This window comes from Pan troglodytes, chromosome 18, assembly GCF_028858775.2.
Source record: "Pan troglodytes isolate AG18354 chromosome 18, NHGRI_mPanTro3-v2.0_pri, whole genome shotgun sequence".
Lineage (NCBI taxonomy): Eukaryota > Metazoa > Chordata > Mammalia > Primates > Hominidae > Pan > Pan troglodytes.
In genome coordinates this window covers 26,132,052-26,144,247 of record NC_072416.2, presented here as the reverse complement: position 1 = coordinate 26,144,247, position 12,196 = coordinate 26,132,052, and the positions used below count along the sequence as shown (strand labels likewise).

Genomic DNA, 12,196 nt, shown 5'->3' with positions numbered 1-12,196 from the left:
TCATCTGTGCATAAGGGCTCGGCCTGCTTGACCTGTTCACCTCCCAAAGCCCACACCTGTGAATACTGTCCCCTTGGGGGTTAAAATTTCAACATATGAATTTAGGGGAACACAAACATTCAGAACATAGAGATGATGCAGTAAGAACGATCATCCTTGGCTGGGCGCGGTGACTCACGCCTGTAATCCCAGCACTTTGGGAGGCCCAGGCGGGCCGATCACGAGGTCAGGAGATCAAGACCATCCTGGCTAACACGGTGAAACCCCGTCTCTACTAAAAATACAAAAATTTAGCCGGGTGTGGTGGTGGGCGCCTGTAGTCCCAGCTACTCAGAAGGCTGAGGCAGGAGAATGGCGTGAATCCGGGAGGCAGAGCTTGCAGTGAGCTGAGGTTGCACCACTGGACTCCAGCCTGGGTGACAGAGCAAGACTCTGTCTCAAAAAAAAAAAAAAGAAAAGAACGATCACCCTTGTCTGAAATTGAAACTCATCTGCTTCAGTGCTGACAGTTAGTAAGGAAATCTGTCTGCACTGAAAGGCTGCTGCTTCAAATCACTTATGAACCCAATTCCCTGAGACAGTAGTGGTCCATACTGAGTTGACTTTGGAATGCAGTTGCCTGGACCATGTTTGAGCAGGCAGGGTCAGAATTGACATCACAGATCATCTGCACCAGAAAGATGTCCAGCCCCAGTTACTCTTCAGTGTTTCCATGTTGGAATCTCCAGTAATAACTGAAGGGAGGCTGGACACTGTGGCTTGTGCCTGTAATCCCAGTATTCTGGGAGGGTGAATGGGGAGGATCACTTGAAGCCAGGAGTTTGAGACCAGCCTGGGCAACATAGCTTGACCCCATCTCTACAAAAAGTAAAAATAAAATTAGCCAGGCATCGTGGTGGGTGCCTGTGGTCCAAGCTGCTCAGGCAGCTGAGGTGGGAGGATCGTTTGAGCCCAGGAGTTTGAGGCTGCAGTGAGCTGTGATTGCACTACTGCATTCCAGCCTAGGTGACAGAGCAAGATCCTGTCTTAAAAAAAATAATAATTAATTATTTTTAAAAACTGAGAGGAACTGGAAAGTTGCAGTGAAATATACTCATCCCCAGCCTATTCCCATCTCTTGACTAACTCAATCAGGGCCGAGGCAAATTTTTGTAAGTCCACCTCTAACTGAATGGAGAATTTCTCCTGAAACAAAAGCTTTTGGGCAGAGCATCTTGCTCAGCTGGACTGCCAGGATGTGGGGGTTGGTTGCTGGCCCGCTGGAATCCTAGAGGCTTCAATTTGTGGAAGAATGGCCATAGCAAGTTGGTGGCAGAGCCATTGCTGGAGCTGGGTGGGGTCTTCTGATTTCTTCTCTTCTTGGCTACGTCTCCAAAGAAGTCTCCCTCTACCAATCTTAAAGCTATATTTCAGATAATTTCCCAGAAATTATCCATTCTATGTCAAATCTATTCCTAAGTTTCTTTTTTGTTGTGCCTGCAAGCAGAACTGTTTCTTTTTAGATCCTTTTGTAATGTCTCAAAGCTCTTGATTGTACTTAAGTTAACTAATTTTTAAAAATTTTAAATTCAAATACGAAATGTAATACTTGGCTGGGCATGGTGGCTCATGCCTATAATCCTGCCTATAATCCCAGCACTTTGGGAGGCCAAGGTGGGTGGATCACCTGAGGTCAGGAGTTTGAGACCGGCCTGATCAACATGGTAAAACCCTGTCTCTACTAAAAATACAAAATTAGCTGGGCGTGGTGGCACGTGCCTGTAATCCCAGCTACTCAGGAGGCTAAGGCAGGAGAATCGCTTGAACCTGGAAGGTGGAGGTTGCAGTGAGCTGAGATCGTGCCATTGCACTCCAGCCTGGGCAACAGAGCGAGACTCCATCTCCAAAAAAAAAAAAAAAAGGTAATATTTCTGAGTATTTATCATGTGTTCAGGCACTTGGTGCTTTATAAGTTTTAACTCTCTACGATAGCCTTGTGCAGGACAGATACTATTATTATTTTTTTTTTATTTTGAGACAAAGTCTCGCTCTGTCACCCAGGCTGGAGTGCAATGGTGCGATCTCGGCTCACTGCAACCTCCTCCCAGGTTCAAGCAATTCTTCTGCCTCAGCCTCCTGAGTAGCTGGGACTACAGGCACCCGCCACCATCCCTGGCTAATATTTTTGTATTTTTAGTAGAGATGGGGTTTTACCATGTTGGCCAGGTTGGTCTCGAACACCTGACCTCAAGTGATCTGCCTGCCTTGGCCTCCCAAAGTGCTGGGATTACAGGCGTGAGCCACTGCGCCAGCCTCAGATACTATTATTCTCCCCACTTTACAGATGAGAAAACTGAGGCATAAAGATTGCATGACGCAGAGGTAGCAATGAGTAAAGCCTCTTATGGCACCACTTACCTCCCTGCATTGTGACCACTGGCTTCTCTGTGTGTGGTCCCTTGGTGTTTTTTCCTTCCCGACCTGGATAAGGGAGAAAGTGGTCGATATCTTCCTCACCTCCCTCAAAACAGGCTTGAACATTGGTTGTGCTGCTCGTACTGTAGCTGATCAATAACCTTCTGAAGCCCTTCCTCCCACCCACTTGCCATTGGCCCATGCAGGCCCTGTAAACTGGCCCTCTTCTTCTAGGCTTCTAGAAAGATCTGGTATGAGCTTAACTCAGGATATGCTGAATGGAGAACTGAAGAAGCTATCAGAAGGTCTGGAAGGCACCAAGTATAGTAATGTGATGAAACTCCTTCGGATGGCCCTCAGTGGACAGCAGGTGAGGCAGGGACACGGGTTGGATTGTTCCCTGGAGCCCCTCATTGATCCTTTGAACTTACATTTCCTGGCAGGCACTGAGCTCAATATTGAGTATACAAAGGTGAATGAAACATGATCACTCCCCTCATTCAGTCAATCAACAGACACTATTGAGTACCTACTATGTGCAAGCATTGTGTTAGGTACAGTGAATACAGTATAGAATGAAACACACATACATAATCTCTGCCTCCATGGGGTTTGCAGTTTATTGGGGATAACAGACCTAGCAACAGCTTACTTAATATGGGAAAATCAGGCCAGGCACGGTGGCTCACACCTGTATTCCCAGCACTTTGGGAGGCCTAGGCAGGTGGATCACCTGAGGTCAGGAGTTTGAGACCAGCCTGGGCAACATGGTGAAGCCTTGTCTCTACTAAAAATACAAAAATTAGCTGGGGGTGGTGGTGCGCCTGTAATCCCAGCTACTTGGGAGGGTGAGGCACGAGAATTGCCTGAACCTGGGAGGCAGAGGTTGCAGTGAGCCAAGATCGCACCATTGTATTCCAGCCTGGGTGATAGAGTGAGACTCTATCTCAAAAAAAAAAAAAAAAAAAAAAAAAAAAGGGCGGTGGTTGGAGGAGAAACAGGCTCTTAGGACCCATCCTTTTCCAGGGAAATAACACAAGCACTGATCCTCAGAACACAGGCAGCAGTGTGGGGGCTGGCCTGGGAATAATTTCTGCAGACTAAGGCTGAGCTTCAGTTCTTTAGGCTGTTTAAGGTAGTAAGGCAATATTTGCTCTTTTTGTTCTTAGCAAGGACCTCCTGTAGCTGAGATGATGTTGGCCTTGGGACCAAAGGAAGTACGGGAACGGATCCAGAAGGTGGTTTCCAGCTAGGGAGAGGATGTGTCGGGCAGTGGAGATCGCCCTAAGAACCTGTGAGCTTAGAAACAGCTTTCAGAGACCAGAAGGAGGCCTGGGGCCCGTCGGGAAGTTTGCTGAAGGAACTAAGAGTGGAAACAATCTCTGACTGCACACAAGTGCATTTGTGATCCACCACAGGCCCGTTTTTGTCAGTTGGCTGGGGAAGCCCAACCCATCTAACCTCCTGGACTCTGGAAAGGCATTCTCCGGGTCTGGTTTCTCACACATTACACAGCAGAGGTTTGGAGTTAGTTCACAGAAAAGTTAACATCCCGGAACAGTGCAGAAGGCTTGGGTTTCAGTTTGCTAGGGCCCCCATAACAAAATGTCACAGAACCAGGTGGTTTAAACAACAGAGATTTATTTTCTCACATTTGGAGGCTAGAAGTTCAAGATCAAGGTGTCAGCAGGCCTGGTTTTTCCTAGAGGCCTCTTTTGTTGGCTTGCAGACAGCTGTCTTCTCACTGTGTCCTTGTGCGGTCTTCCCTCCATGCACACACATCTCTGGTTTCATTATGTGCCCAACGTTCCTCTTCTAAGAACACCAGTTGGACTGGATTTTAACTTTAACCAGCCTCATTTAACTTAATCACCTCTTTAAATGCTCAATCTCCAAGTACAGTCTCATTCTGAGGTTCCGGGGGTTTCTCAATGTAAGAATTTAGGGGGACACAATTCAGCCCGTAGCAGCCTGGCAGCAGGACTCATGGGTCCCAGTTCTCAGGCCCCAAGGACTCAGAGCAGCAAAGGATACGTGACACAAGCAGGCCTGAACTGGACACCAGACTTTCTTTGGGGCTGTAAAAGGAGAAGTGTGACTCCACTGCCAAGGGTAAGCACTCTTGTCTTATGCTACCCTTTATTCTTGAACCTTGGGGCAGCCTGTGTCTCTCTTCCCTAAACGTCATCTGTTCCGTTTTTCCAGTCTTCCAGACCTGGTCCTTGGACTGGAGACCTTCACCCTGCCTATTTTGTGGCTTTCTCTTCAAATCCACCTCGTCCTTCCTCCATGACTTATAAGTCATCATCTCTGCTGGTTTCTGAAATGAGATATGCTTCTTGGGGTCTTCAGTGAAGAGGAATAGCAAGTGAAAGGAGGATGGTGGCAGGGTACATGAACCCCTACCAGGCTTCTAGGCTTCCCCTGCATGGCAGCCAGCCTCTAAGTTGGCCCCCAACCATCCCTGCCTTCTTCTATTCACACCCTTGTGTGGTTCCTTCCCACATTGAATAGGCCTGACTTGTGTAACGACTACACTATTGAAGAAATGAGAGTTTGACTTCTGAGGGTAAGTCATAAAATACATCGTGGCTTCTGTCTTGTTTTCTTTGATCGCTTACTTTGGGGGAAGCCAGCTTCCAGGTCATGAAAATACTCAAGCAGCCTTATGGAGTGCTCCACATGACAAGGGATCGAGGCCTCCCACCAATAGCCATGGGAGTGCGCAATCTTGAAAGCTGGTCCTTCAATTCCAGCCAAGCATTCACATGACCGCAATCCTAGCTGATCTCGCTTGTGACCTCTATGGGAGACCCTAAGCCAGAACCACTCAGAGAAGCTGCTCCGGAATGTCAGACACATGAACTGTGAGATAGTAAACGTTTATTGTTTAAAGCTACTTGGTTTGGGGATAATTTGCATTTCAGCAGTAGACAATATATTTATTTTGTCCAGGGGAGTGGAAAGGCGATTACAGAGTTTGTTGAGCCCCATAGAGTCCTAGTCTTTGCTTAAAGAAATATACCAGTTCTTTCTAATACAGAATCCATTAAGTTCGTTGGTTGCAAACAATAGAAACCAACTCTGCCTCACTTATGTTTATTGGAGGCCATAAGAGAGCCACAGCATCTACCAAAAAGCCAAAAAAAAAAAAAAAAAACAGGTCTTGGAAAAGACAGGAACTAGCTACAGGAGCTAATGGCCAATCTTGTCTGAGTTCTTTGATGGCGACACATGAACTACAGCCGTTTTGTTGTTGTTAATTTCTCCGTGTTTTCCCCTCAGTTTTGGATGACTCTGCTCAAGGTTCAGATTCTGAGGAGCAAGTATCTGTTGGGCTATCTGAGGTCCTGCTACCATTCCTTGGCCAGTAATAGGTAGTTTCACAGGGATTATATGCAATGGAGGAAAAGTTGTTCTCAAGGAAAACTAGGGAGCTTTTTCCAGAAGATGATGTAATGGCAGAAACAACAGGTGGTTGACCACAGAAGGGGACAATAATAATACTTGTAATTTATTGTGCGCTTATGTGAGCCTCACCCTCTCCCAGGTGTCAGATAATGCTCGTAAATGCCTTAGTCCATCATCTCAGTAAATTTTTTTTATAACACTATGAGAGAAGCAGTATTTTTTTTTCTGTTACAGATATGGAAACCGATGTTCTGAAAAGTTAACTAAAACTTCCGAGGTTATAGTACGAGGCAAAACCAAGATTTAAACTCAGATCTGTGCCGATCCAGAGTCCAAGCTTAACTCTGATCTACTGAGTGTTGTCAGAGCATCTGTTTCTAAGACATTAAGAATGGTTAAAAGGAGCTTCTTGGCTCATGGTCAAGTGAGTGTTTTTAACAAAGTGAGTGGTCAAAATACTAAGTCGATTCTGGTATATCTACAACATGGATGAACCTCTAGGACTTCATGCTAAATGAAATGTCAGTACAAAAGGACAAATACTTCCTAATGCTTTGTGAGGCAAAGGTGGTAGGCTTGTCAAAGGCCAGGAGTTTGGAGACCAGCCTGGGCAACATAGTGAGATCCTGTCTCTACAAAAAATTAAAAAATTAGCCAGGTGAGGTGACATATGCCTGTAGTCCCAGCTACTTGGGAGACTAAGGTAGGAGGATCACTTGAGCTGAGGAGTTAAGGCTGCAGTGAGCTATGAATGCACTACTGCACTCTAACCTGGGCAACAGAGCAAGATCCTGTGTCTAAAAAAAAAAAAATGAATAAAATAGTTAAAAGGATAGATACTGTAAGATTCTACTTATTTGAATTACTTAAAATAATCAAAATTATACAGGCAGAAAATAAGATGGTGGTTGTCAGACTTGGGGAGGCAGAAATGGGAAGTTACTGTTTAGGGTATAGAGTTTCAGTTTTGCAAGATGAAGTTACAGGGGTCAATGGTGGTGATAATTGCACAACATTATAAAGATACGTAATGCCGCTGAACTGTATATTTAAAAATGACTGAGATGGTAAATTTTATATTTTTCTGTATTTTACCACAGTTTTTAAAAAATACTAAATTAGAGCTGGGCCTGGTGGCTCACACCTAGAATCCCAACATTTTCGGAGGCCAAGGCAGGCAGATCACTTGAGGCCGGGAGTTCAAGACCAGCCTGGCCAACATGGTGAAACCCCATCTCTACTAAAAGTACAAAAATTAGCCAGGTGTGGTGGTACATACCTATAATCCCAGCTACTTGGGTGGCTGAGGCACAGGAATTACTTGAACCCCCACAGAACGGGAGGTTGCAGTGAGCCAAGATCACACCATTGTACTCCAGCCTGGGGAACAGAGCGACACTCTGTCTCAACAAGAAATTAATAAAAAAGCGAAATTAATAAAGCTGTTGCTACTTCCTCCAGTGAAGTGTGCTGTGCTATCTTGAAAGCAGCTCCAGACGTCTGTCTTCTGTTTGAGGGTTTTGCTCAGGATCAGTAAGACTGTTTTTTTTTTTTTTTTTTTTTTTTTTTTTTTAAGAGGATGTTGCTCTGTTGCCTGCCCAGACTGGAGTGCAGTGGCACAATTATATTTCACTGTAGCTCTAACTCCTGGGCTCAAGAGATCCTCCTATCTCAGCCTCTTGAGTAGCTGGAATCACAGGTGCATGCCACCACACCTGGCTAAGTAAAAGTGTTTGAAGGAATTTCATACATTTTAAATAACCTCAAGCCCATCCCCAGTGTTTTGAGGGTATAGTGCAGCAGTGAAGGGCACAGAGGCTGTCTAGATTCAGAAACATTCTGCCCCTTATTCACAAGTGACTTTCTGTACCTCAATTTTCTTGTTTGTAAAATAGGAATAAGAATTGTACCCATCTCAAAGAGTTGTAAGGATTGGAATAGATAACATATACGAAGTTCTTTTTTTTTTTTTTTTTTTTTTGAGACGTAGTTTCACTCTTGTTGCCCAGGCTGGCATGCAATGGCGTGATCTTGGCTCACTGAAACCTCCACTTCCCGGGTTCAAGTGGTTTTCCTGCCTCAGCCTCCCAAGTAGCTGGGATTACAGGCATGTGCCATGTGCCGCCATAGCCAGCTAATTTTGTATTTTTAGTAGAGACGGGGTTTCTCCATGTGGATCAGGCTGGTCTCAAACTGCCGACCTCAGGTGATCCACCTGCCTCGGCCTCCCAGAGGGCTGGGATTACAGGCATGAGCCACCACGCCTGGCAACATATATGAAGTTCTTAGAACATTGCATGGCATTTAATAAATGTTAGGTAACTATCACCATTATTTTCATCCTTAGAAACAGTGATCTTGGTGGCAATGCATAGAAACACACTCAGACTAACTGAAACCATGAAAGGAATTTATTGGAAGAATTAGGACTCTCACAGATCTAAAGGGCAGGACTTCCAACTGGACCTCACAAAAGAATGGAATGTGTACCTAGAAACCTGTTGGGACCAAAGGCAGCCATTCGGCCCTCTGAGATGGCACAGTTTCTAACATTCACCCCTCTGTGTGTCTGCTCCCCTTGTTTTCCCTCTGCAGGCTGCCTTTCTCTTTATCTCTGCAGTTGGCCAACAGCTGCCCTAGCCCTGAAGGTAAATCATCTCTCTTCTCCTACATCACCAATTAAATAACCAGTATTCCACATACAAACTCGCAGGGGAGAATCTGATTGGCCTAGCCTGGGTCAGGTGTCTACCCCTGGTCCAATCAGCTGTGGTCAATGGGAGTCATATTCTATGATCATGGCTGCAGGTGGCTCACTTTAGTGCGTGGGAAACCAGTTCCTTCCCCTGAGCGTGTTCTTTTTCGGTGTTGTTTAGAGAGTATCCTTTCCAGGGCTGGGCACGGCGGCTCATGCATGTAATCCCAGCACATTGGGAGGCCAAGGCCAGTGGATCACTTGAGCCTAGGAGTTCGAGACCAACCTAGAAAACATGGTGAAACCCTGTTTCTACAAAAAATGCAAAGATTAGTGGTGTGTAGTGATGCACACCTGTAATCCCAGCTACTGGCGTGGCTGAGGTGGGAGGATCACCTGAGCCCAGGGAGGTGGAGGCTGCAGTGAGCCAGGATAGTGCCACTGTACTCCAGCCAGGGTGACAGAGCAAGACTGTCTCAAAAAAAAAAAAAAAAGACAGTATCCGTTCTAGAAAATTACATTTTTATAGCCAAATTTGGAATCCCATTCATACTGCCTTTATCCTACTTTATTTTTGCCTTCATAGTACTTTTTACTAAATGAAATTATATATTTGTACATATTTACTCTCTATCTTACTCAAAAGAATATGAGATTATGGCAGGAAGTCTGTCTTTTTGTATAACCATAGCACCTGGCACGTTGCCAGATACATAGTAAGGGTCAAGATCTCATGATGAAAAAGTGTTTGAGGACTATGTTAGTAAGATCAGTTTCTTCAGAAATGGCACTCATCAGCTGGTCTAACTGCCAGACTCTAACAGTTACCAGTATCACTTCCATTTAAGCGGGGAAGTCTTTCCTCTTTTGCAAGATTTGCCAGTATAATTAGCAGTCCAGTCTGTTGCTTGTAATTTGCATTGAATCCAGCTGTCTGGGAGAGACTACCTTTGACAAAGCTTGGAAGTGAAGGGTGGGGACAGATGACTGACATGTGTTTAGTGGGGACTAAAATTAGAAGTTGTTGGCTGGGTGTGGTGGCTCACTCCTGTAATCCCAGCACTTTGGGAGGCCAATGGGGGAGGATTGCTTGAGCACAGGCGTTTAAGACCAGCCTGGGCAACATGGTGAAACCCCCCCATCTTTACAAAAAAATACAGAAATTAGCTGAGCATTGTGGTGAGCACTTGTGGTCCCAGCTGCGTGAGAGGCTGAGGTGGGAGGATAGCTGGAGCCCAGGAAGTCGAGGCAGCAGTGAGCTGTCTGTGTCACTGTACTCCATCCCTGGTGACAGAGTGAGATTCTGTCTCAAAAAATATAAATGTCAGCCAGGCGTGGTGGCTCATGCCTGTAATCCTAGCACTTTGGGAGGTGAAGTCAGGTGGATCATGAGGTCAGGAGTTTGAGACCAGCCTGACCAACATGGTGAAACGCCGTCTCTACTAAAAATACAAAAATTAGCCAGGCATGGTGGTGCACACCTGTAATCCCAGCTACTTAGGAGGCTGAGGCAGGAGAATCGCTTGAACCCGGGAGGCAGAGGTTGCAGTGAGCCGAGATCACAACACTGCACTCCAGCCTGGGTGACAGACTCCATCTCTAAAAATAAATAAGTAAATAAATAAATAAATAGGCCAGGCGCGGTGGCTCATGCCTGTAATCCCAGCATTTTGGGAGGCCGAGGCAGGCAGATCACGAGGTTAGGAAATCGAGACCATCCTGGCTAACACAGTGAAACCCTGTCTCTACTAAAAACACAAAAAATTAGCTAGGTGTGGTGGCATGCACCTCAGGGGTTCTGAGGGATGAGTAGGAGTTTCCCAGGTAGATGGGGGTTGGAAGGCTATTCCAAGGAGAGGGATGAAAAATAAAGCTTCACAAAGTTGTTCAGGACTGGACCAAGAGTAGGAGTCAGGGGAGAGGTAGAACTGGCTGCTGAGAAACCAGGCAGATGTGAGATCCAAATAATAAAACCCAGATTCAATAGAAAAAAATTAGCTGGGCATGGTGGCATGTGCCTATAGTCCCACCTACTAGGGAGGCTGAGGCAGGAGGATCACTTGAGCCCAGGAAGTCAAGGCTGCAGTGAGCTGTGATTGCACCACTGCACTCCAGCCTAGGCAAGAGAGCAATAAATCTTAAATAAGATTTATTATCCTACTTAGCAGGAAGTTCATTGGTAAGGTGGGCTGCAGGGTTGGTTAATTACACGTGTGGTGACATCAGTGAGGACCCAGGGTCCTTCTCTCTGTCCACCCTCCTGGCCACAGCATCTGCAGCAGCCACAGTTGGCTGCCTGCAGCAGTCAGGCCTCTGCACTTCCTCCTTCATGTCTGCTGGGGAGAGGGTGGCTTTCTATGGCTGTCTCCCAACAGCAAGGAAACTCCTAAGTACCCTCCCTCTACTCAACTTCCAAATTTTTAGCCATCCCTGCTGGGGAAGTGAGGGTCTCCGTAAATCAGTCAGATCCAGAGCTGGAGATGAAGGGGGTCTGTGTGTCCCTGAGGTGCATGGCCAGGTGGGGAGTGGCAGGCACCTCAGCAAAGTTAGGGTTCAATTAATGAAGGCAAGGAGTTAGGTCTTCATAAGGAGGGAGGTGCAGAGCCAGTGAAATGTTTTAGGCAGGGAAATGACATGAGCAGATTCGTGGTTTTTGAAAGGTCACTCTGGCAACTATGCCAAGGAGAGACTTAAGCAGGAGCAGATGGAAGGAAGGAGCCCCAGTAGGAGAAGATTGGAAAATGAGGCACAGAAAAGGGCTATTTTCACGATAAAGCCATGTTCTCTCATCACGGCCTCTAAGGGCCTAGGTTAGGGTTCTCCAGAGAAACAGACCCAACAGGATATATATCTAGGAAGAGAGATTTATTATTAGATAGTGCCTCACCAAATTATAGAAGCTGAAAAGGCCGAGTGTGGTGGCTCATGCCTGTAATCCCAGCACTTTGGGAAGCCGAGGCAAGAGGATTGCTTGAACCCAGGAGTTCGAGACCAGTCTGGGCAACATAGTAAGACCCCATCTTTACAAAAAATAGAAAAAAAAATTGGCCGGGCATGGTGGCGTGTGCCTGTAGTCCCACCTATTAGGGAGGCTGAGGCGGGAGGATCACTTGAGCCCAGGCAGTTGAGGCTGCAGTGGGCTGTGATTGTACCACTGCTCTCCAGCCTGGGCAACAGAGCAAGACCCTGTCTCAAAAAAAAAAAAAAATAGGTCAGAGCTGATGGCTTATGCCTGTAATTGTAATCCCAGCACTATGGGAGGCTGAGGTGGGAGGATACTTGAACCCAGGAGTTGGAGGCTGCAAGTGACCTATGATTGTGCCACTGCACTCCAGCCTGGGCAACAGAGCTAGACTCTGTCTGTAGAAAAAATAAAAATTGATAGATAAGCTGAAAAGTCATCTGATCTGCTTGTGCAAGCTGGAGACCCAGGAAAGCCAGTGGTGTAGTTGAAGGGCCTGAAAGCTGGAGAGCCAGTGGTGTAGATTCCAATCCAAACCCGAATGCCTGAAATCCAGGAGTACCAAGGACAGAAGATTGGTATTTCAGCTTAAGCTGTGTGTTAGTCTGTCATTGTGTTGCTGTAAAGAAATATCGGAGGCTGAGTAATTTATTTTTAATTTTAATTTTTTTTTTTTTTTTTTTTTTTTTTTTTTTTTGCAGGCTGGAGTGCAGTGGTGCAATCTCAGCTCACTG

At 46.0% G+C, this 12,196-nt stretch overlaps 1 protein-coding gene across 7 annotated transcripts in view; it reads left to right on the top strand.

Moving 5' to 3' along the window:
* Positions 1 to 4,990, top strand: part of EARS2 (glutamyl-tRNA synthetase 2, mitochondrial) — a 34,576-nt gene extending 29,586 nt beyond the window's left edge. For 3 of the 7 annotated variants that reach the window (XR_674873.5, XR_001710263.4, XR_010152313.1), the window contains exons 8-10: positions 2,629 to 2,764; positions 3,564 to 4,506; positions 4,600 to 4,990. Coding sequence is in view for 4 of the 7 variants with exons in the window: in XM_009430500.4 (XP_009428775.3) it covers positions 2,629 to 2,881 (253 nt within the window). In the remaining 3 variants the exon portion in view is untranslated. Of the gene's footprint in view, positions 1 to 2,628; positions 2,989 to 3,563 lie in introns of those variants that run through there. The other 4 variants (XM_001162700.7, XM_016929633.4, XM_063796856.1 and 1 more) reach the window with 2 other exon arrangements.
* The last annotated feature ends 7,206 nt before the right edge of the window (positions 4,991 to 12,196 follow it).